The 24,445-nt window shown below is 42.2% G+C and overlaps 1 protein-coding gene across 1 annotated transcript; it reads left to right on the plus strand.

The window, feature by feature from the left end:
• The first annotated feature begins 9 nt into the window (after positions 1 to 9).
• Positions 10 to 23,813, plus strand: LOC138961474 (protein MMS22-like). Its single transcript, XM_070333121.1, has 22 exons — positions 10 to 103; positions 344 to 425; positions 1,720 to 1,844; positions 2,637 to 2,693; positions 3,999 to 4,118; positions 4,881 to 4,933; positions 5,961 to 6,020; positions 6,232 to 6,330; positions 7,568 to 7,679; positions 8,761 to 8,933; positions 9,581 to 9,711; positions 10,477 to 10,567; positions 11,249 to 11,316; positions 12,285 to 12,405; positions 13,940 to 14,020; positions 15,878 to 16,108; positions 17,926 to 18,058; positions 18,775 to 18,945; positions 19,325 to 19,444; positions 19,986 to 20,084; positions 21,154 to 21,186; positions 23,021 to 23,813. Exons 1-22 carry the CDS (start codon positions 41 to 43, stop codon positions 23,174 to 23,176), a joined length of 2,379 nt encoding a protein of 792 aa, XP_070189222.1. The 5' UTR covers positions 10 to 40; the 3' UTR covers positions 23,177 to 23,813.
• The last annotated feature ends 632 nt before the right edge of the window (positions 23,814 to 24,445 follow it).

Consider the following 24,445-nt stretch of genomic DNA (forward strand, 5'->3'; position numbering starts at 1 on the left):
TTTGTAGTTGTATACTTCACCATTTTCATGTGCCTGTGTCATGGAGCTTTGGGTGCTGGTGATACAACTTTTGCAGCACAGGAAGGAGAAATTCAATACCGAGGTGAGATATTTTGTAGTTGTATACTTCACCATTTTCATGTGCTTGTGTGATAAAGCTTTAGGTGCTAGTGATACAGGATAGAAATATTCAACTCTGATGTATAGGATTTGGTGCTGTTGTTCTAGTAGTATTTTTTTTTCTCATGTTTTTGGAAAGTAGGTTTCAATTTTACTTTTTTGTTAAGATCATTCCCTTAATCAGAGAGACAGTTAAATGTGGAGTGCTTGATTTGTTTTGCAGTCATTTTGGGTACAGCTGCACCAAATTCTTCAGACCGTTGGGAACACCGACACTGATAACTTGGACACCGAGGAAGAGTTAGGTAAGGGCATCAGAACAAATGAAAAGTTTATGTGTACAAAATAATTATAATCAGCAGCTTCCAGTTTTCAAATGTACATTTGTTCATTTAAATAGCAGTGCAAAGAATATATCTGTTCTTGATAACTTTTTTTATTTTCCAACTTACTTAACTTGGTTTTGGCTAATTGTTTTTCTTAAGCTTTGAAAGTGTGGTTGTAGAGAGACTACCATTCTCAGTGGAAAATGTTGTGGATATTTCTGTAAGCTAGTAAAATACTGCTAAGATAGTCGCGTAGCCTAGCGGTTAGGACATTTGCCTTCTGTGTGGGGAGTTCGAAGTCTGGCATACATTCCCCCTCCGAATCGGAGTATGACTGCCAAAATGGTGGGGGAAAAACGGCCATGCACGTCAAAGCTCACTTATGCCTACGACTGTACATGGTAGTTGCAGCCCACGAACAAAACAAAAAAAAGACGAAGCAACATTGCTTGCCCATCAGGCTAGTGGACATTTTTTTAAACTTTTGCATCCCAGGGGGACACAGGTCGACTTTATGTGCAGACTCAGAGACGGTATCCATGTCCCACCCCTGTGTCACCACAGTGGCACGTAAAAGATCTCGGTCATTGTGCCATAAGTCAGGCATGGGAATTATCCGCCGAAAGGCAAATTTCCGCCGAGTTGTTTTTTTGTTCCGCCGAAAAAGCAAAAGTGTCCGCCAAAAAAATGTACGGGGGAAGCAAAAATGGTACTGAAAACTGAATTTAATGGCAAACTTGGAGCTCAGATGACACCAAATTGCACAACTTGGGTTCTTTGGAGAAATTTTTTCTGGGGGGGCATGCCCCCGAACACCCCTAGTAAGGCTAGGCGCTTTGCGCCGTCAATTTTGATATTACTTACAAAATGTCAGCCTTTTTTACTTTTTTCAATTCCCATGCCTGATAAGTGCAGGTGGCTGATTACACCGAAACATGTACCCCCCTGTGTAGCGCCACTCTTGTTGCCGCTAGCTTTCCACCATGAGGAAGCGACCCGAATTTACCAGGATTTGGATAATAGAGTAAATGAAATGAAATCCCTGATTTGTACCACCTGTTGTTTGATTTGTACCACCTGTTGTTTGATTTGTGCCACCTGTTGTTTGATTTATACCACCTGTTGTTTGATTTATACCACCTGTTGTTTGATTTATACCACCTGTTGTTTGATTTGTACCACCTGTTGTTTGATTTATACCACCTGTTGTTTGATTTGTGCCACCTGTTGTTTGATTCACACAGTGATTTGTACCACCTGTTGTTTGATTCAGACAGTGATGTGTTTGTGCTGAACATCTCCCCAGCCCCCAGCAAACCGCAGGGCTTCTGTCTGTGGGTGACCACCCACCTGGCTCATCTCTTCACCTTTGATCACCATGGCAACTCTACCTCTCCGGTATGTATGGGAACCTTGTGGAAGAATAAGTATATGACAATGTAATCCAAAAAGAGGAAGACTGCTAACGTTCCAAAATCCTGAATTGAAAAAGGTATACTAGACATACAGTAAATGTGACATTTTATTTCAGCAACAATTAAACTGTCCAATTACCTACAATTCTTTTTTTGGATTCTAAATGACAATATAGTAAAGTAGTCCTTTTGCTTAACTTAAACTTGTATCCTGTTATAGTTTCCTCATAAAACCCTCTGAGTGTTTAAGCTGGCTTTCATAGGGGGGGGGGGGGGGGAGGGCGGTAGCTCAGTTGGTAGAGCACTGGACTTGTGATCGGAAGGTCGCAGGTTCGAATTCGGGCCGGGACGGACACGGGTCAACTTTATGTGCAGACCCAGAGACAGAAGCCATGTCCCACCCCCGTGTCATCACAATGGCACGTAAAAGACCTTGGTTATTCTGCCATAAGTGCAGGTGGTTGAATACACCTAAACACGCAAACACCTGGGTAGCGCGACTCCGTTGCTGCTAGCTTTCCACTGGGAGGAAGCGACCCGAATTTCCCAGCGATGGGACAATAAAGTAATGAAAATGAAAAGAAAATGAACAAAATATAGATGCAAGGTTAGTATATTTTTTACAAATTCAAAATGCTTTTTAAGCCTTTGTTTTCTTGAGTACTTGCCATATATAGAAGCGTGAACATTTCCTTGCTTGGCTTTTTGTGGACATTTTGTTGACTGAGTCTGCAAATTTGATTGCATGCTTTAATTGTTATTACTACTTATCCAGGATCCGACGCAGAGCTGTTTCTTTGCCATTCAGATGACTGTGGAAAAGATGATGCGGGTAAGTTTTTATTATTACTTTTTTTTCGTTCTTGCTCTTCACTTAATATATGTAGCAAGGACTTAGCTGTAAGACAGGACCTTACAGACATAATGCAGGCATGGGAATTGTCAGCCGACATTTTTTTTGGTTCCGCCAAGAAAGCTAAAGTGTCCGCCGAAAAAATAAATGGGGAAGGCAAAAATGGTTCTGAAAACTGAATTTAATGGCAAACTTGGAGCTCAGATGACACCAAATTGCACAATTTGGGTTCTTTGGAGAAAAAAATTCCCCGGACCCCCCTAGTAAGGCTAGGGGCTTCACGCCGTTGACTTTGATATTACTTACAAATTTTCAGCCTTTTTTACTTTTTTCAATTCCCATTCCTGATAATGCTGGTATCTTTGGGTAATAAAGTTTTGAGTTCAAGTTCAATATTCATTGCAGCCATGATTGCTTTCCTTCACTGATTAGTGCATGGTCATGCGATTTTGCTTCACTGTTTAAAGGGGCACAGCTATTCCACAGCCAATAAAACTCATGATGGATTTATTTTTGGAATTTGTCTCTTCAAAAGTCAGTAGGAATCAGCCAGATTGTTTGCCTTGGAATCTCATATCTTTCACGGGAACAAATAAGGTTGTCTGACGTAGAATCAGCGAATGAAAACGATACAGTGGAACCCCCCCTTTTGAGACCCCCAAAAACTTGAGAAAATCAGGTCTTTAAAAAATAAAAGGAATGGGTCTTAAAATGGGGGTAAATTTATTATTATTATGGTGAGCTCATATAGCGCGAACCACAATTAACTGTGCTCTCCGCGCTTTACATATTAATTTCTGCCGTGTGAAATGGAATTTTTTTACAGACAGACAGACAAACAAACATTTTTTACACACAATATATAACGCATTCACATCGACCAGCAAACCTCAAGCCTGTTAGGCGAGCATTCACCTTTCGCGGCCTTTATTCCAAGTCACACGGGTATTTGATGGACATTTTTATCTATGCCTATACAATTTTGCCAGGAAAGACCCTTTTGTCAATCGTGGGATCTTTAACGTGCACACCCCAATATAGTGTACACGAAGGGACCTCGGTTTTTCGTCTCATCCGAAAGACTAGCACTTGAACCCACCATCTAGGTTAGGAAAAGGGGGGAGAAAATAGCGGCCTGACCCAGGGTCGAACACGCAACCTCTCGATTCCGAGCGCAAGTGCATTACCACTTGGCCACCCAGTCTCATTTACAGAGGTTATGAACAGAAAGTCTGAGAAAAGATGGTCTTAAAGGGGTGGTTCCACTGTACAATCCTTGTGCAGGAGCCTGTGAAGGAGGAAACGCTAAGGGCGTGTCTGCGTTGCTGTCTGTCAGTGTCGTCGCTGTGGTCTCCACCCAAGCAGCTGCTGACGGTGCTGTGGGAACACTTCTCTCGCAAACTGGTGTGTTGGTCTTTGTTGCTTTTTATCATTGTTTTTTAATTTTAATTTAATTTTATTGGTTGTGTTTGCCTTTGTCCTTTAACAGTATTTTTTGTTAACTTTGCTATTTTTGTTTTTGTTTGCTTCACTGTGTACTTTTAGCTACTTCTTTATTACACCCCCGGTATAGGGGTGTGTATAGGTTTCGCTCGATGTGTTTGTTTGGGTGTTTGTGTGTTTGTTTGGGTGTTTGTTTGTGTGTTTGTGTTCGCATATAGATCTCAAGAATGAACGGACCGATCGTCACCAAACTTGGTGAACAGGTTCTATACATTCCTGAGACGGTCCTTACAAAAATTGGGACCAGTCAAACACACGGTTACGGAGTTATTGGTGGATTAAAATTATACAAGGACTTATACAGGGACATCTTCATGGTCAAAGGGAAATAACCATTCTCACTCAGTCACTGCCACCAACTGAGAAGGTTATTTCCCTTTGACGGGGGTGTTTTTCCTACCTCATAGGAATTTCTTGTTTAACTATTGATTGATGAGATAACGAATTGTTTCCTTGAATGAGTCATTTAGTTACTTGCTTAGATGGGGGTGGTGGGTAGGGGGTTGAATTAGTGATTGATTAATCACCATTGATTTGAGGGCATTCATTTTGCTTGAATAAATTTGGAAATTGGTTCGAGATTGTATTTTTGTGAGCCTTATGTTTCTGGGGCTGTCTACTGATAAATGAATTCCCAAAGATTTGTGCTGTTGTGTTTTTCAGAATGACCGGTTTCAGCTGCATACAACCAGCATTGAGGGATTGGCAGTTATAAAGTAAGTCAAAGCAAAATCAATCATTAATGTTATCATTAGTTGTTGTCATTTTATGTAAGTTTTTCCTTTTTCTGAATTTGAATACCTATTTATTTGTTAAGTATTGATTGATATATTTTTCAATTTATTTATCGATTAATTTATTTTATTTTGCACGATTTAAATTTATTTTGAAAAAGTGTTGATGTTATGATAAGAATGTAAAATACAATATTTTTGTAAGGAACGTAAATTAGGGCACCTCCGTTTGTAAGCCCTAATATCTCAGAAGAAAAGCTGATTCCCCAAAAAATATCATTAATGTCATCACAGTGGTACAAGCTTATACGTGTACATGTATATTGATTAAAAACACTTTGAACTATAATTAAGCTTTGATGGATCACAAATTTCTGTGGTGGTTGCTTTATTTTGTTAGGTGAAAATCCTCTCCAAATGGGTAGATAAACTACTTGTAAATTGGTTACAAGTTGCTGTCACTTTGTGTGCGTATGTGTGAGTACATGTGAGACAGTGACAAAAGGTCAGGTGTCATGTCTACTGTCCCGAATGACACACGATTGCTGACATTTCACCATTGCCAAAAGAATAAACAAATAAGAAATAGGTAGAAAATGAATGTGAAAACTGACTTTGATTGTTGATCAATATTTTCTATACCACTAACAAATAATCTACTTACACATAGCTGTTTGGCATATGTATGTTGCATGGGACACACTGACATGAAAGTGGAAGATGTTTTTCCCTCTAGAGAAACTACATATCAAGTTACACTTTTTGTGCTCTTCCATTCCAGTTGGCAATCAATTGTTAACGCATGTTATTAGAAAAAATAGAACGAAAACAGATTAGATAGAATGAAAAATGTACTGGTGATGTCATGTGGGACATACTGACATGAAAACGTCACCTTTTGTCATTGTCTCATGTGTGTGTGTGCACATATGTGTTTCCATGTGTGTGTCCAAAGAAAATGTCCCCGCCAAATATATTCAGAGATTTCATTGATTGTGATTTTTTGCAGCAAGTCATCCAAATCCCTCACAGAAAAATGCAGAAAGTGGACCAGTGATGATGACAATGGGTGAGAATTTGTAATTTTGCTTGCTGTATCTGCTCTCTTGATCTTGCTGCTCTTGTGTTTTCTTGCAAATATGGTGTAGGTCATTTGGCATTTAAGCATTGTCTTCGGTGGATGTGAAGTATGAATGTGCAGAGTGTTACAGGAGTTGCAGCCCATGACCGCAGAAGAAGAAGAGAAAGGGGCAAATAACCTCTGTTATGTGATATTTCAGGCTGGAACAAGAGAGCAGTTTTCACCTGTTTCTGCGACTCCTTGCCAAGCTGCTGGGGCACAGTGGCGCCCTCTCTGAGTGGAGACAAATCAAGGGGAGGTAAGACTCACGCTTACAGTAACATACGATTTATTTATGGTCATAATTGTGATTATGATTGGACATGTAAATTCATCATGCATGGTTTTGAGAGCAATCTTTGTGTTGGTTTCTCAGACTCCGTCAAAGTGTTATTGAGCTGGTGAGTGGTTGCGAGGTTATCTGTTCATCTAGATTTTTGCACATCTGAAACTACGTCATGTTGTGGTTATTTTTCTACTATTCATATGATTTAATAGACAATCTCCGGAAATAGCTCTGTCGGGTTTGTATGGTCTGTGAAATAGCTCTGTCGGGTTTGTATGGTCTGTGAAATAGCTGTGTCGGGTTTGTATGGTCTGTGAAATAGCTCTGTCGGGTTTGTATGGTCTGTGAAATAGCTGTGTCGGGTTTGTATGGTCTGTGAAATAGCTCTGTCGGGTTTGTATGGTCTGTGAAATAGCTGTGTCGGGTTTGTATGGTCTGTGAAATAGCTCTGTCGGGTTTGTATGGTCTGTGAAATAGCTCTGTCGGGTTTGTATGGTCTGTGAAATAGCTCTGTCGGGTTTGTATGGTCTGTGAAATAGCTCTGTCGGGTTTGTATGGTCTGTGAAATAGCTCTGTCGGGTTTGTATGGTCTGTGAAAGAGGGAATACTCTTGCTTTTATTGAGGCAAACTTTTCACACAATGTCCTCGTCCGCGTGTTTCAGACACACCCATCGCTGGTGACCGGCGTATCATGCCACGTGGGAAAGTTTGACTCAATAGACGCTAGAGTATTCACTCTTGCACAACCCATACTTCTTCTTCTTCTTCTGCGTTCGTGGGCTGAAACTCCCACGTACACTCGTGTTTTTTGCACGAGTGGAATTTTACGTGTATGACCGTTTTTACCCCGCCATTAAGGCAGCCATACGCCGCTTTCGGAGGAAGCATGCTGGATATTTTCGTGTTTCTATAACCCACCGAACTCTGACATGGATTACAGGATCTTTTCCGTGCGCACTTGGTCTTGTGCTTGCGTGTGCACACGAAGGGGGATAAGCCACTAGCAGGTCTGCACATAAGTTGACCTGGGAGATCGGAAAAATCTCCACACTTAACCCACCAGGCGGCCGCGACCGGGATTCGAACCCTCGACCTTCCGATTAAGAGGCCGACGTCTTACCACCCCGCCACAGCGCCCGTCTCACAACCCATACAAACCTGACAGAGTTATTTCCAAACATTGTCTATTTACACTTTTGAATTCTGTAGATTTTTCTCCAAGTTTCATCAGCGGCGCATGCAGGAGCTGGGTGAGACGGGGCTGCACAACATGACCTGTCTGTTTCTGACCGTGGCGCTTTGTGTGGATGCTGAGGAAATTGTGAGTTTCTCTTTTGTTCTTTGAGGTGTCCTTTCTTCCCAAGTACCACTGTAACATAATAGATGTTTTGTTTTGTGATACCTTGATATTCGAATAGGAAAATAATAGTGCAGTTGGTATCACGCCGGCTTTGTCGCTGTTGGTGTAGGTTTGGCGAGAAATGTATTTTCCAAAGTCAACTTTGTGCACGCTCTCCTCGGTGTCTCAACCTGACTGTGACTGCATGCACACAATATGTTATCCTTGGCTAACAGCGAAAGTCTCAAGGCTAGCAAAACATGACAAAAATCGGTAGGCGTTCTGTATATAGCTGCTGACATTCCCCAAAGAGAAAGCAACCTGAATAGATGAACTTTGGAAATAACTCTGTTGGCTTTGTATGGGTTGTGAAAGAGTGAGTACTCTGAGGCAAACTTTCCACACATGCTCATTGTCTTCATGTTTCAGACACACCCCTCGTTATTTCTTCTTCTTCTTCTTCGTTCGTGGGCTGAAACTCCCACGTACACTCGTGTTTTTTGCACGAGTGGAATTTTACGTGTATGACCGTTTTTTACCCCGCCATTTAGGCAGCCATACGCCGTTTTCGGAGGAAGCATGCTGAGTATTTTCGTGCTTCTATAACCCACCGAACTCTGACATGGATTACAGGATCTTTTTCGTGCACACTTGGTCTTGTGCTTGCGTGTACAAGCGGGGGTGTTCGAACACCGAGGAGAGTCTGCACACAAAGTTGACTCTGAGAAATAAATCTCTCGCCGAACGTGGGGACGAACTCACGCTGACAGCGGCCAACTGGATACAAATCCAGCGCGCTACCGACTGAGCTACATCCCCGTCCCCCCTCGTTATTGACTGGCCTGTAATGTCAAGTGGGAAAGGTTGACTCACTAAAAGCAAGAGAATTCACTCTTTCACAGCCCATACAAAGCTGACAGAGTTATTGACTGGCCTGTAATGTCAAGTGGGAAAGGTTGACTCACTAAAAGCAAGAGAATTCACTCTTTCACAGACCATACAAACCTGACAGAGTTATTTCCGACCATTGTTTATTACTCTAACTTACTTCTCTCTGCTTCAGGCTAGGAAACTGCTGACGCTGTACGATATGGTGGACCCCACGTCAGCGTACGGACGACTGCGAGCACAGGTTTGGTGTGGAGCATTGGCCGTCACACAGCTGCTGGTGAAAGAGAGAAAAAACTTCTCCTTCCTCGCGGAGAAGCTGGCCTCTTCCTTCAACTCCATGGCCAAGTGAGAGTCTGACAGTGTTTTTGTGTGTGTGTGTGTGTGTGTTCTTATAACCTATTTTATTCATGTTTTTATTACTTAGTTAGTGGAAGAATGTTTTGTAATGTATGTCTGATGGTGTATGCTTTTAAGTAACCGTTGTTGACTATGAATGTAGATGTAAATGCCTGTATAACTGTGTTTTAATTTTAAATGTGTCAAGCGCAAAGAGCATAATTGTAAAGTTATGATGTTGCGCTATATAAATGCTCATTTATTATTATTATTATTATTATTATTATTGTGCAATGTAGGATTTTTGCCGGAATTTTTCTGTTAGTGACATTTCTTAGGGAAACCAGGAACTGAACAAGCAATGACGTTATCCCGGAATTTTGGCGTCACTCATTTTAGACAGCTTTTCAGCAGAAGGCCAAAACAGATTTTTTTTTTAATGAAACGGTGTTTATATTTGTACCTAGTATGGATAGGAAGATGAAAGAAGGTTAAATCATGTATTATCCATAGTATTTTAAAGAATATTTCTCATTGAAAATGATTTGCTTAGTCTAAAGCACACAAACAGAAAAATCACCAAGAAACAAGTTACGCCAAAATTCTAGGACGACGACGACAACTGAGCTAATTTTTTGATGATGATTAACTTGCAGGCAGCTGTCAGGTTCCCTCATGGACTACAGTCAGAAGCAAGAGTTATCCCCCCTGATCACGCTCTACGTAGATGGCGTGAGAGACATTGTGGAGCAGTCGGAGCTGGATGGGGCAGAGCATCTCTTCATAGGTATTTTTAAAATTTGAATTTTACCCTCTGGTATACAGTCTTTTTTAGAACCCTTTTTAAGAACCCCAAAATCTTAGAAAATAAGGTCTTAAAAAGGAGGGAGTCTTGAATGGAGGTAAATTTACAGAGGTTATGAACTGAACATCTGAAATAGCAAGGTCTTAAAAAGGAGGGAGTCTCTTCTTCTTCTTCTTCTGCGTTCGTTGGCTGAAACTCCCACGTACACTCGTGTTTTTTGCACGAGTGGAATTTTAATTGTATGACCGTTTTTTACCCCGCCATTTAGGCAGCCATACGCCGTTTTCAGAGGAAGCATGCTGGGTATTTTCGTGTTTCTATAACCCACCGAACTCTGACATGGATTACAGGATCTTTTTCGTGCGCACTTGGTCTTGTGCTTGCGTGTACACACGGGGGTGTTCGGACACCGAGGAGAGTCTGCACACAAAGTTGACTCTGAGAAATAAATCTCTCGCCGAACGTGGGGACAAACTCACGCTGACAGCGGCCAACTGGATACAAATCCAGCGCGCTACCGACTGAGCTACATCCCCGCCCGGGAGTCTCAAATTGGGGGATCTTAATACGAGGGTTCCACTGTAATGCCATGATCTTATCACATATGCCATGATCTTATCACATATGCCATGATCTTATCACATATGCCATGATCTTATCACATATGCAAGGATGTTGCTGGGATGTTCCTTTTAAGGTTTTTAGCAATTTCATGATCTCATGCCTGCTAGAAAATTGTGTCTGCAGATGAAGGTATTGGCGCAGTGCTGCGTAGCTGCAGTGACGCGCAGATGAGACACATCCTGACAGCATTGGACTCTGTCGTCATGAGATTAAGGTCAGTTTCATTAACTTTTCCTCTTCTTCGTTGCTCGTTTCATTACAATTAGTACCTCATGAAACTTATTAAGTTATGTAAATCAAATGGATAAATGTGAAAAGAAAGCGTGCATTGAGTGGATGGATACATGTTTGTTTCTTATCAAATGCCCCACAGAAAGGTGCTTGCAAAGTGTTCCAAAAACATTTTTTAAATGGTTTCCTCATGAAGCTTGAAGATCCTGCACATTCATATAGTAGTTGAACAAAAGGAAAATGTTTGAAGAAGTGGATCATAAAGAATAGCATGGTGATGCTTGCAGACTTACACAGAAGGTTTCAGTAGATTCTTTTTTTTAGGTGTTACGTGTTCAGGTTAGCAGAAAAATAATGAACAGATTCTGATGTTTGTGCAGGGACGGAATTTCCCATGCAGGCATCAGTACTTCCTGGTTTAAGAAAAAATGGCTGATTTCCTGAATTTCAAACTATTCAGGGTGTCAAAATCATTGAACAAAACAAAGTCAGAGCTTCCGAGACCGGGCAGATTTTCCTGATTTCCATCATTATCAACTTTGATTCCTGTTTGAAAAATGACAAAAAGTTTGCCTTGATCCTTTTGTTGTTGTTCTATAATTTGACAGAGAGGAGTCGTTTTTGAAATTCTGACAAAATCTGAAATTACCTGATTATTGTGCAGATGTCTGGTCAGTGGACTGAAGCAAGTGCAGCCATGGTTGAGGGAGTACCAGCGCCCCAGCCATGCAGGTGTGTGTGCAAGCTTGAAATCCTAGGTTCAAAATCTGTTTTGATTACTTTCTGTGTCACTGTCTTCTGTTCATCTTTGCAGTTTTTTTCAATTTTTTTAATTTTTAAATTTAATTTTTTAGACTTCTGATGTATTTTATTGAGGCAATGAATGTGATGGTAGAAATATGAAAGCAATTTTTTATTTTCAAGTTGATTTTTTGGGTGTAAAATGTTAAAAAGCCAAAGGATCTTCAAAAGAAGGGTGGCTTTAAAGGGAGGTAAATTTACAGAGGTTATGAACAGAAAATCTGAAAAAGCAAATTTTAAAGGGGGGGATTCACTGTACTTGACATGTCATCCTGTCAGCTTGGTACATCAAAGGAGTGAATGCTGTCTCACTGGAAACATAGGCTGTGTTTAGGCTGGTCATCCTGTCAGCTAGGTACATCCAGGAGTGAATGGGACTGGGTGGCCGAGTGGTAACGCACTTGCGCTCGGAAGCGAGAGGTTGCGTGTTCAGGCCTGGGTCAGGCCGCAATTTTCTCCCCCCTTTCCTAACCTAGGTGGTGGGTTCAAGTGCTAGTCTTTCGGATGAGACGAAAAACCGAGGTCCCTTCGTGTACACTACATTGGGGTGTGCACGTTAAAGATCCCACGATTGACAAAAGGGTCTTTCCTGGCAAAATTGTATAGGCATAGATAAAAATGTCCATCAAATACCCGTGGGACTTGGAATAAAGTAAAAAAATTTCATCTCACACGGCATTAAGTCTCAGGAAACATGAATACACGTATGCAGGAAAAAAAAATATATATATGGGTAGCGCCGTATGTATGGCAGCTCGCTTTCCCCGGGGAGAAAGCAGCCCGAATTTCCATGAGGGTAACCTCACTGGACTGTAAATCTTATCCAAATCCAATCCTGTCTCACTGGAAACATAGGCTGTGTTTAGGCTGGGCATCTTGTGGTTTTATGTTTCATAAAGCCTTTGCTGATCGGCTGTGGCTGCATGTGTTCCCTTTTGTGTGTGACCATGCTTCGACCTTGACCCCACCACTCAGCCTTGCTGACCTTGCCGTGTCCTTCACCCATCTAGCCCTAGACTTGTGAGTGTTTTTTTTTTAAACATTTTTATTTGTTATCTTCTGATTTTTTTATATATATATATATATATATACACTAGATGATTACCCGCTTCGCCGGGTACCGGCTTCGCCGGGAAGAAGTAGAGCCGAATACCAGGCTGCGCCTGGGACCCAGGTGTATGCCAGCTTTGCCTGGGCACGAAGGAAAGGAGATAAACGCGCAAAACACTGGAGACCTTCTAAAAATAGTAACGTGCAGTGACCTTCTAAAAATAGTAACGTAGTAACGGGAATATGGATTGACGCCACTCGGAGGAAGGGAGATAATCGCCGCTGAAAACACTGGAGAAGATAAGGAAGAGTTACTGGTAGTGGATCCCGACAACAAAAAAACAAAACAAAAAAAAACGGCTGCGCGCTGAGAGCACGTGTTGAAATATCTCATCGATGAGGTTGTGTCCGGGGTGTAGCTGAATACGGTGTCCAAATTTGAAAAAGATCCACCGAGAACTTTGGCCGTGCATCGCGAACAGACAGACAGACAGACAGACAGACAGACAGACAGACAGACACTAGTCATATATATATATAGAAACCGGCATACCTGTATGACTTTGGCCTATTTTCACTTTCAAGATATTGTAATATGAAATGTTAGCCAAATTGAGTAATGTGATCATTTGTCTTAGCCCCATCGTAGAAAAGACTGTAGAGGCCAAAGAACTCATGGCCCCAGTGTACCACCAAGAATATCTTTCTGCCAAGGTATTTGAATCAGTTTTCCCCCACAATTTTCAACATTTTTAACTTTTTGTGAGAATTGAGCGGCAAAGCCTTCCTCAGGGTAGATAGGTCTAAAACTATTGAGAATATAAGTATGTAATTCATACAAGTAGTTAATCCCCCCACCCCCCGTACCTCCAAAGAGCTGTGAACTAAAACAAACTGTTATCTTTCACTTATTATTTTAAGTCATTTCTGTTGTTCATTTTCATTTTCATTTTCATTACTTTATTGTCCCATCGCTGGGAAATTCGGGTCGCTTCCTCCCAGTGGAAAGCTAGCAGCAACGGAGTCGCGCTACCCAAGTGTCTGCGTGTTTAGGTGTATTCAGCCACCTGCACTTATGGCAGAATGACCAAGGTCTTTTACGTGCCATTGTGATGACACGGGGGTGGGACATGGCTTCCGTCTCTGGGTCTGCACATAAAGTTGACCCGTGTCCGTCCCGGCCCGAATTCGAACCTGCGACCTTTCGATCACAAGTCCAGTGCTCTACCAACTGAGCTACTTTCATCCTCAAACTCTGCTTACAGTCAAGCTCACCCCGTACCCAAGCATGTTTCCTGGAGGAACTAGTTGCAGATATGGAACTAAATTTTTTTTTCTCTCTGTTAATTTATTCTTGATGTCTCTCTGGTAATTTGTTAAGTTCCGTCGCGATATAACCTTGAACGGTTGAAAACGACGTTAAACACCAAATAAAGAAAGAAAGAAAGAATTTGTTAAGTCATTTGTTTACAGAATTTCATTATCAAATTATGTCTATTTTCAGTCCTGCCCCGCCGAGTGTGTGCTCCGAGGGAATCCGTGGTGTAGCCAGCCAGTTTGTTTCTTCAGAGTCCACTCACCCCAGGTTGGTAGGAATAATCTCTTCTGTTCGCAGGTTGGTAGGAATAATCTCTTCTGTTCGCAGGTTGGTAGGAATAATCCCTTCTGTTCGCAGGTTGGTAGGAATAATCCCTTCTGTTCGCAGGTTGGTAGGAATAATCCCTTCTGTTCGCAGGTTGGTAGGAATAATCCCTTCTGTTCGCAGGTTGGTAGGAATAATCCCTTCTGTTCGCAGGTTGGTAGGAATAATCTCTTCTGTTCGCAGGTTGGTAGGAATAATCCCTTCTGTTCGCAGGTTGGTAGGAATAATCTCTTCTGTTCGCAGGTTGGTAGGAATAATCTCTTCTGTTCGCAGGTTGGTAGGAATAATCTCTTCTGTTCGCAGGTTGGTAGGAATAATCCCTTCTGTTCGCAGGTTGGTAGGAATAATCTCTTCTGTTCGCAGGTTGGTAGGAATAATCCCTTCTGTTCGCAGGTTGGTAGGAATAATCTCTTCTGTTCGCAGGTTGGTAGGAATAATCCCTTCTGTTCACAGGTTGGTAGGAATAATCCCTTCTGTTCGCAGGTTGGTAGGAATAATCCCTTCTGTTCGCAGGTTGGTAGGAATAATCTCTTCTGTTCGCAGGTTGGTAGGAATAATCCCTTCTGTTCGCAGGTTGGTAGGAATAATCCCTTCTGTTGGCAGGTTGGTAGGAATAATCCCTTCTGTTCGCAGGTTGGTAGGAATAATCCCTTCTGTTCGCAGGTTGGTAGGAATAATCCCTTCTGTTCGCAGGTTGGTAGGAATAATCCCTTCTGTTCGCAGGTTGGTAGGAATAATCCCTTCTGTTCGCAGGTTGGTAGGAATAATCCCTTCTGTTCGCAGGTTGGTAGGAATAATCCCTTCTGTTCGCAGGTTGGTAGGAATAATCCCTTCTGTTCGCAGGTTGGTAGGAATAATCTCTTCTGTTCACAGGTTGGTAGGAATAATCTCTTCTGTTCGCAGGTTGGTAGGAATAATCTCTTCTGTTCGCAGGTTGGTAGGAATAATCCCTTCTGTTCGCAGGTTGGTAGGAATAATCCCTTCTGTTCGCAGGTTGGTAGGAATAATCTCTTCTGTTCGCAGGTTGGTAGGAATAATCTCTTCTGTTGGCAGGTTGGTAGGAATAATCCCTTCTGTTCGCAGGTTGGTAGGAATAATCCCTTCTGTTCGCAGGTTGGTAGGAATAATCTCTTCTGTTCACAGGTTGGTAGGAATAATCTCTTCTGTTCGCAGGTTGGTAGGAATAATCTCTTCTGTTCGCAGGTTGGTAGGAATAATCCCTTCTGTTCGCAGGTTGGTAGGAATAATCTCTTCTGTTCACAGGTTGGTAGGAATAATCTCTTCTGTTCGCAGGTTGGTAGGAATAATCCCTTCTGTTCGCAGGTTGGTAGGAATAATCTCTTCTGTTCACAGGTTGGTAGGAATAATCCCTTCTGTTCGCAGGTTGGTAGGAATAATCCCTTCTGTTGGCAGGTTGGTAGGAATAATCCCTTCTGTTGGCAGGTTGGTAGGAATAATCCCTTCTGTTCGCAGGTTGGTAGGAATAATCCCTTCTGTTCGCAGGTTGGTAGGAATAATCCCTTCTGTTCGCAGGTTGGTAGGAATAATCCCTTCTGTTCGCAGGTTTTGAACGTGTTTGTTTTTCTTGTGAAGTTTTCCTTTTTTGTGTATTTTTTACGTCATCTTTGGAACGGTGAACATGCCCCCACGTGCCTCAACCACTGAGCAAGTCAAGTCAAGTTTTTTTCCCCTTTTAAATCTAATTTTTAATTTTTATAGAATATACAACTTGGATTAAACGTTTGTTGCAATTGCCCATCAAGTTGTTTGTTTTTTTTAAGTTTTTATTTTACTTTCCAGCATTGCTTGCCACTACCTCAACCAAGTTTTAGCGGACCAGTCTCTGAAGAATGCAATCATCAATATCTCCACAACAACAACAAATTTTCCTGTGCCATCATCAGCGAAGGCCACCACCAGTGCATTACACAAAGCGTCGTTGCCATTGACACAGACAGATGTTGTGAAGTGCTGGTGGAGGTGTGTGCTCTTGATGCCTCCTTCGTCTTCGTCTTTGGTGGAACTTACACAGTAAGTGGTCAGGCATGAGCTTTTGGGTCAATAGGCAGAATTTTGTTTGTTTGTTTGTTTGTTCAAGAGTGTCTTACATGTGCTTTTTTAATGTCAACCGTGATCATTCTTTTTTATTTTTTTAAATTTTATTTTTATTTTTTGCCAAGCACATCATTGTGGGGCTTTTAATCAAAAACATGCATCCGTCTACAACGTATCATCATTCAACATTTATAATAAATATGTAAATGGCAAGTATACAAGACATATATTAACAACATTAGGACATAACAGACAGACGGACATATAACATACCGTTCGCCTAACAGAGCATAACATAACATGCAGATTACAATACTGATATAAAGAAATAGGCAGAATTCAGACTGTTTCGAAGCTACGGAGATTATTATTTGCTCTCAAGATTGAATGATTTTGCATCATTTTCTCAAAACCTTTCGGACGCATTATGGAGTTTTGAGCTTTAATGTTTACAATTGTATTATCTCATGCCTGGCGGTGTATGGGATTTGGAGGTGCTTTTTGACTCACATGCGAAGCAAAAGTGAGTCTATGTACTCACCCGAGTCGTCCGTCCGGACGTCCGTCCGGACGGACGTCGGACGGACGTCCGTCGGAAAACTTTAACGTTGGATATTTCTTGGACACTATTCAGTCTATCAGTACCAAATTTGGCAAGATGGTGTATGATGACAAGGCCCCAAAAAACATACATAGCATCTTGACCTTGCTTCAAGGTCAAGGTCGCAGGGGCCATAAATGTTGCCTAAAAAACAGCTATTTTTCACATTTTTCCCATTTTCTCTGAAGTTTTTGAGATTGAATACCTCACCTATATATGATATATAGGGCAAAGTAAGCCCCATCTTTTGATACCAGTTTGGTTTACCTTGCTTCAAGGTCAAGGTCACAGGAGCTCTTCAAAGTTGGATTGTATACATATTTTGAAGTGACCTTGACCCTGAACTATGGAAGATAACTGTTTCAAACTTAAAAATTATGTGGGGCACATGTTATGCTTTCATCATGAGACACATTTGGTCACATATGATCAAGGTCAAGGTCACTTTGACCCTTATAAAATGTGACCAAAATAAGGTAGTGAACCACTAAAAGTGACCATATCTCATGGTAGAAAGAGCCAATAAGCACCATTGTACTTCCTATGTCTTGAATTAACAGCTTTGTGTTGCATGACCTTGGATGACCTTGACCTTGGGTCAAGGTCACATGTATTTTGGTAGGAAAAATGTGTAAAGCATGTGAGTCGTATGGGCTTTGCCCTTCTTGTTTATGTGTGTGTGTGTGTGTGTGTGTGTGTGTGTGTGTGTGTGTGTGTGTGTGTGTGTGTGTGTGTGTGTGTGTGTGTGTGTGTGTGTGTACTATGAGAAATGATATGTGCGGGTGTCTGGAATTATTCACAAATGTGTGCTGATTTTGAAAACAACGTGCATTGCAAATGTTCAAGAACTGATACTCAGGCATGAAATTATGACAGAATTGTGCAAATTTGGAAGCTTTAAGACACAAGCTTGAGGTTTGGAAATGTCTTTTATTCAAAATGTGATGTGTGTGTGTGTGTGTGTGTGTGTGTGTGTGTGTGTGTGTGTGTGTGTGTGTGTGTGTGTGTGTGTGTGTGTGTGTGTGTGTGCAAGTGTGTGTCTCTGTCACAGTGTGTGTGCGTGTGAGCATCTGTGTCTGTGGCTTATGTGTGTATTCATGTCTATGTGACCATCATCTGAACTCTCTTTAAAAACGGATATTATAGAACCCCAGGCCTGCAATTTCATGTCTCCTTGGTGACTTTTGTGCAGGCATGTACTGTCCTTGCCAGACACACAATGGCTAACATCAAGCAATGATGACAACGTGCGCATGGACGACCTGGGTTCCGTGGGTTGGAAACAACTGCTGAAAGCCATCGGATCTAGATTTCATAACTCTCAGGTGTGGCCTCATTATGTGATTTGGATTTTGTACAGTTTAAGTCCTATTTTAAGACCTGAAAATCTGAGAAAAGCAGGTTTTAAAAGGGAGGGAGTCTGAAAATGGAGCTAAATTTACAGAGGATATGAACAGAAAATCTGAAAAATGAAAGTCTTAAAAAGGATGAAATCTTTAATTTGGGGGTCTTAAAAAGGGGGTTCCGCTGTGCTAGTATTTTGAAGGCAAGTTTATCAGGTGTTTGCTTTTCTTGTTTGAAAATAAAATGTCCATCCGCCTGTTCAAGAGCAAAAAGTAGATGCTATTGGTGATGCACAGAAAATGAGACGCTCATGTATGCAAGCATGTAACACGCATGCTCACACTGAGACCCACTCATTTTTTGATTGGTAAATGAATAGGACTTGGGGGGTGGGGGCTGAGTGTATTTTAACCCCTGTCAAGCAGCAGACGTTTAAAACATGAAGGGACACATTTGAAAATAAACTTGTAAAAAGTAAAGCAAGGTATGCATCTTCCCACCAGAGCATAGCAGATATGTAAGACCAGTAGATCTGTTTCCTTATTTTTGTGCAGTAGAATAAAAACTACACTGACTTGTGCTCTCCATGCTAGGGCTGGTTTAAACCAAAAAGGTCTCTTCTATTCTTATGCCAGATCCCTGGTAAATAAAGATTTATCTTATGTTATCTGATCTTTTCATTACCTTTTGTGAGCAGAACCTACTTGAGAAGCAGAAGGTGAGAAGCCAGGTGATGCCCTACTTTGTGGACTCGGTCCACCAGGTGGCAGCAGTGTTGCGTACGTCAGGGCCCCTCGAGACGTTGCTCAACGTGTACCGTGTACTGGGCTACCTTCTTAAGCACTGTGCCCCTCTTCTGTATTTGCAGGTAAGATGGAATTTTTGTGCGTGGGTGGTAGGTTGGTTTATGTAGTGCGAGTAAATAAATAAATTCTTCTGAGCTGAAGGATATTTAGAGATTGACTAGATTTATACATCATGAGTTTCTTTGTTTATGTGTACTGCTGGAAAATTATGGCAGCCAGATATGAATGAAAGAAATGAGTCTGCCTTGTGTTGAGTTAGTCGAAACTATGCTAGTCAATTTACCAACCGGACACAAAAGTCGGAGTTGTACAGAAACTGGTCACTCAGAAGCAGTACAGAAACTGGTCACTCAGAAGCAGTACAGAAACTGGTCACTCAGAAGCAGTACAGAAGACTTACAACAACATAAGTGGATGATTAGTTCATTGTTTTCTGTGCAGTCCAAACCTTGCCCACTACCAGAGATCATCAAGAGTCTCATTCTTCCTGCGCCAGTCTTCAACACTGACCGCCCTCTCAACCCCAACTTCATTTCAGTCGTTAGGGACACGCTACACCTGGTAAGTGCTGCCGTTAGGGACACACTACACCTGGTAAGTGCTGCTGGCTTTCCTGTGTCGTCTCCTTCTATGGATGCAGGAAAGGATTCTGTTCCTTAAAAACAAAAACCTACAAAATCCAACTCACAAAATCCAAGTGATGATTTTAGGGTCTGAGGAACAAAGGGAAGTAAGTTCCCCAATGCGTATGACATGTGCAACAGGAGTAAGTGAGAGTTGTGCGGAACCAATCTCCTGGCACCTGAGAGAACACCAAGCATTGGAATGTACAAGCGACTTTCATTCTCAAAACATGGTGTTTTAAAAAAAAAAAATTGTGATGATTTTAGTTCTATTCTGCTTCAGTAACGGTGCCTTCCACATCAAAAAGTCTAGCGTTTTTGGCTTTCATTCTTTTTTAATTCCCGGTTTAGGTTACTTTATTGATATCTTTCAATAGTGTCACTTGAAGAAGGGTTTAATTTGGATTTTTTTAAGCTGAGAGTTCTGTGTGATTGGCATGTAAGCTTTAGTGACAGTGTCTGCCTGTGTTGCATTTCAGTTCTTGGAAGGCCTGGGTCGCCTTGACTATCGTCGGGATACCTACATTCAGCGACAAGTTCGCAGCATCGTGGCTCAATATCTGCCTCGGTTTTCTCTGGTAGGACATCATCGTTTTCATCATTATGTCTGTTGGCTTGTTGAACTGCTGGTCTCTTTAATTTACGCATGTGTAAATTCCTGTGGGCGCTGTCTCCTCTATGTGATATCCCAACCATCTTTGTGTCTTTGTAAAATGTTAAGTCCGATAATGCAAAACCAACGAGAGAGTCATTTAGAATTTGTAATATGTGTAGCACCATGTCTGTAGTCTTTTTTTTTTTATAGTATGCATTATGCAGAGACACTTCCCCTTCCACCCTACCCCCCCCCCCCCCCCTCCATCCCACACACCAAAATAAGTATGGAGTTGTATATATAATACTAGATGATTACCCGCTTCGCCGGGTACCGGCTTTGCCGGGAAGAAGTAGAGCCGAATATCAGGCTGCGCCTGGGACCCGGCTTTGCACGAAGGAAAGGAGATAAACGCGCAAAACGCTGCAGACCTTCTAAAAATAGTAACGTGCAGTGACCTTCTAAAAATAGTAACGTTGTAACGGGAATATGGATTGACACCACACGGAGGAAGGGAGATAATCGCGGCTGAAAACACTGGAGAAGATAAGGAAGAGTTACTGGTAGTGGATCCCGACAAAAAAACAAAAAAACAAAAAAAAAATCGGTTCAGCGCGCACAACGTTGGGCACTGAGAGCACGTGTTGAAATATCTCATCGATGAGGTTGTGTCCGGGGTGTAGCTGAATACGGTGTCCAAATTTGAAAAAGATCCACCGAGAACTTTGGCCGTGCATCGCGAACAGACAGACAGACAGACAGACAGACACTAGTCGTATATATATATAGATATTAGATGCACTCGCACTCCCCAATTTAAGACTTCCTCCATTTTAAGACCTTGCTTCTTCAGCTTTTCTGTTCATAACCTGTGTAAATTGACCTCCATTTTAAGACTCCCTCCTTTATGAAGACCTGATTTTCTCACATTTGTGAAGGTCCACTGTGCCCATGTGCAATGTGATTTGCTTTTCTTGTTTAGATTCGCCATTTCTTTGTATATAAGTTTTGATATGTTTAATTCTGTATTTATTTGATTTGTACTGTTTCAGAGCGTTATGGATGTCTACAATCATCCTGTGCTGGTGAGTGAATTTGTTACATTTTGATTGTTATGCAGTGAGACCTGTCTGTAACGACCGCCCAAGGAACCAACCAGAAATGGTTGTTGTAGACTGGTGGTCACTATGAAAAGGAGAATTATATAAAAAAACAAAAAACTTGTGTAACCGAGTGCCGAAACACTACGATCACCTCGGGAGGCGAAGTGCAATCAAACAGGATTGAAAATGTTAGGGCTAATTTCTTAGCCCTATAAAAACTGTTATGCAAACCCGAAGGTTTCCATGAACGTACAGACAATCGGAAACCACCAGACCCCATCACAAACAGAATTCCACAATCCAGGTGTTGACTTAAAGGCCAACAACTCGTGTGCAGAGTCTGCTGTGAAAGGAGCGGTAGCCTCCCCTGTCACACTTGTAAGGGATTGGATTGGATTGGATTGGATAAGATTTACAGTCCAGTGAGGTTTCCCTCATGGAAATTCGGGCTGCTTTCTCCCCGGGGAAAGCGAGCTGCCATACATACGGCGCTACCCATAGTTTTGTTTTCCTGCATGCGTGTATTCATGTTTCCTGAGACTTAATGCCGTGTGAGATGGAATTTTTTTACTTTATTCCAAGTCCCACGGGTATTTGATGGACATTTTTATCTATGCCTATACAATTTTGCCAGGAAAGACCCTTTTGTCAATCGTGGGATCTTTAACGTGCACACCCCAATGTAGTGTACACGAAGGGACCTCGGTTTTTCGTCTCATCCGAAAGACTAGCACTTGAACCCACCACCTAGGTTAGGAAAGGGGGGAGAAAATTGCGGCCTGACCCAGGCCTGAACACGCAACCTCTCGTTTCCGAGCGCAAGTGCGTTACCACTCGGCCACCCAGTCCTTTTGGGTGGGTGGAATGTGCAGGTGGTGGTTGAGTAGAAGTGGTCGCCAGGACAGGATTGACTGTATAATGGACGGGCGCTGTGGCGTGGTGGTAAGACGTCGGCCTCTTAATCGGAAGGTCGAGGGTTCGAATCCCGGTCGCGGCCGCCCGGTGGGTTAAGTGTGGAGATTTTTCCGATCTCCCAGGTCAACTTATGTGCAGACCTGCTAGTGGCTTATCCCCCTTCGTGTGTACACGCAAGCACAAGACCAAGTGCGCACGGAAAAGATCCTGTAATCCATGTCAGAGTTCGGTGGATTATAGAAACACGAAAATATCCAGCATGCTTCCTCCGAAAGCGGCGTATGGCTGCCTTAATCGCGGGGTAAAAACGGCCATACACGTAAAATTCCACTCGTGCAAAAAACACGAGTGTACGTGGGAGTTTCAGCCCACGAACGCAGAAGAAGAAGAAGAAGACTGTATAATTAATGCTGCATTCAGCAAACCCAAACTAAGACCCATCATTGTCACACATCTAGAGATAACGGCTGTAAGGTATGTTTCCTTCTTAAGTACATTAACACTTTCTACTCCACCTATCTTGACCAAGTTTTTTTTTAGCCGAGACGTGCTGTGCTGCAGCAGGTCACTCAGAATTGTAGTGGCTGTGTAGTAGCTGTGTATCAACACGCTGGAATGCAGGCTTTAGATGGACGTTACAGGAAGCGACTGAAGCTAACAGTCTGAGCGGATATGTCCGTCCCTGGTCAGATAGAGCCATATGAGTGGGTTCGGATATATATCCGTACCTGGGAGACAATGAGACTATAAACATTGCAGAAGAACTATGGTGACTGCCTAAATAGATTTTTTATTTTTTAAATATGATTTCTGAAAAAAAGTATACACACATACATATAAATAAGTACCTAACCTGGTTACTGGTGTGTTTTCTTTACACATACATATATTCATTTTTCAGAGACTTCTGGGGCGGTTGGCACACCAGACAGCGTTCACTGATGCTGACTTTGATGGGTTCGTGGCGGACCTGATTGTGGAAAACCTGCGAAAGAACAGCAACACTGTCAGCTCTGATGTTATTTCTGCCCTGAGGACTCGCTTCCGACGCTCATGAAGTTCCAGTCTGTGTACAGTGTGCAGAAAGACTGCCAATATCCAGATTTAGCCTGGTATGAGATTCGTCGCCACTGTGAATGAATCTCAAATGTGTTCACTCTTCTATCAGTATGTGAATTGGGGCTGTTTCTGGAGTATGCCAAAAGACTTGTGATTCTGTTAAAATCAAGACCTGTGAAAGACATGAACTCTTATCACTTGTGTGTGACATTCATTATGCTGGCGGACAAGAGAGTGATACTTATAAATGTTGATTCTTGAGATTTTGAATTGTGCAAAACTCTTTGGACAACAGGACTACATTTCCCCATACTTCAGTTCCATGCTGAAACCACACAGGAAATTTGTATGACTATGCTGGAGAGATCTGGAGTAAAACACAGCGCAATGGGAGCTTTGTGTTCATGGATGTTGAGCATATTTCAAAGCTGAGTAGGAATTGTACAGGGGTATGTTTTGGGGGAGATGGAGGGAATACGGAAGTGAGAGGAAAAGGGAAAGTAGAGTACAGGTGGTAATTGTTGACATCAGTCTAGGATAGAAGAGGAGGGGTACGGGTGGTGGTGATGGTGCTGTGTGTGTGTGTGTGTGTGTGTGTGTGTGTGTGCGTGCGTGCGTGCGTGCGTGCGTGCGTGCGTGCGTGCGTGCGTGCATGTGTGTGTGTGCGTGTGTGTGTGTGTGTGTGCGTGCGTGCGTGTGATAGAAAGAGACATTCACATGGAACTCGTACAAATAAAATGATGTGCAATGTTGGTTTTTATTTGTTTTGATTACGAACTAGTATCCCATTGAGTGTATGTGTGTGTGTGAGTGACACAGAGAAATTACCAAGTGGTATTCATAATACAAGCCTATCATAGTTATCTTACAAGCTATCAATGCACCTCATTGTAACTGTTGGCGCCATTTTGCAACCGCTTGCCTGCGATTACATAATAAACCGAACATAGAGGGTTTTCACTTCAAAAAGAAACTACTGAATTTTTCAATTTGCGGCCCTGCTTTTGGAAGAAATGTAGTCACAGATCTTTGCTTGTTTCACAGACACACACTCCACAAAAGTGCAATTCACAAAACTGCATGATCACACAAAATGTTCATGTTTCCCTCTCCGCACCGCTCCCCCCCCCTCCGCACACACACAAACATGCACGCATGCACACACACACACACCCGCACACTCCATTGCCCTGGAATAGCTTCGAACATGTAACTAGGCATTGAATAACAATCAACCAAGTGCTCTCCACCCCCCGTAGCACTGGCC

The sequence above is a fragment of the Littorina saxatilis genome, linkage group LG3 (assembly GCF_037325665.1).
Source record: "Littorina saxatilis isolate snail1 linkage group LG3, US_GU_Lsax_2.0, whole genome shotgun sequence".
In the NCBI taxonomy this organism is placed as follows: Eukaryota; Metazoa; Mollusca; class Gastropoda; order Littorinimorpha; family Littorinidae; genus Littorina; species Littorina saxatilis.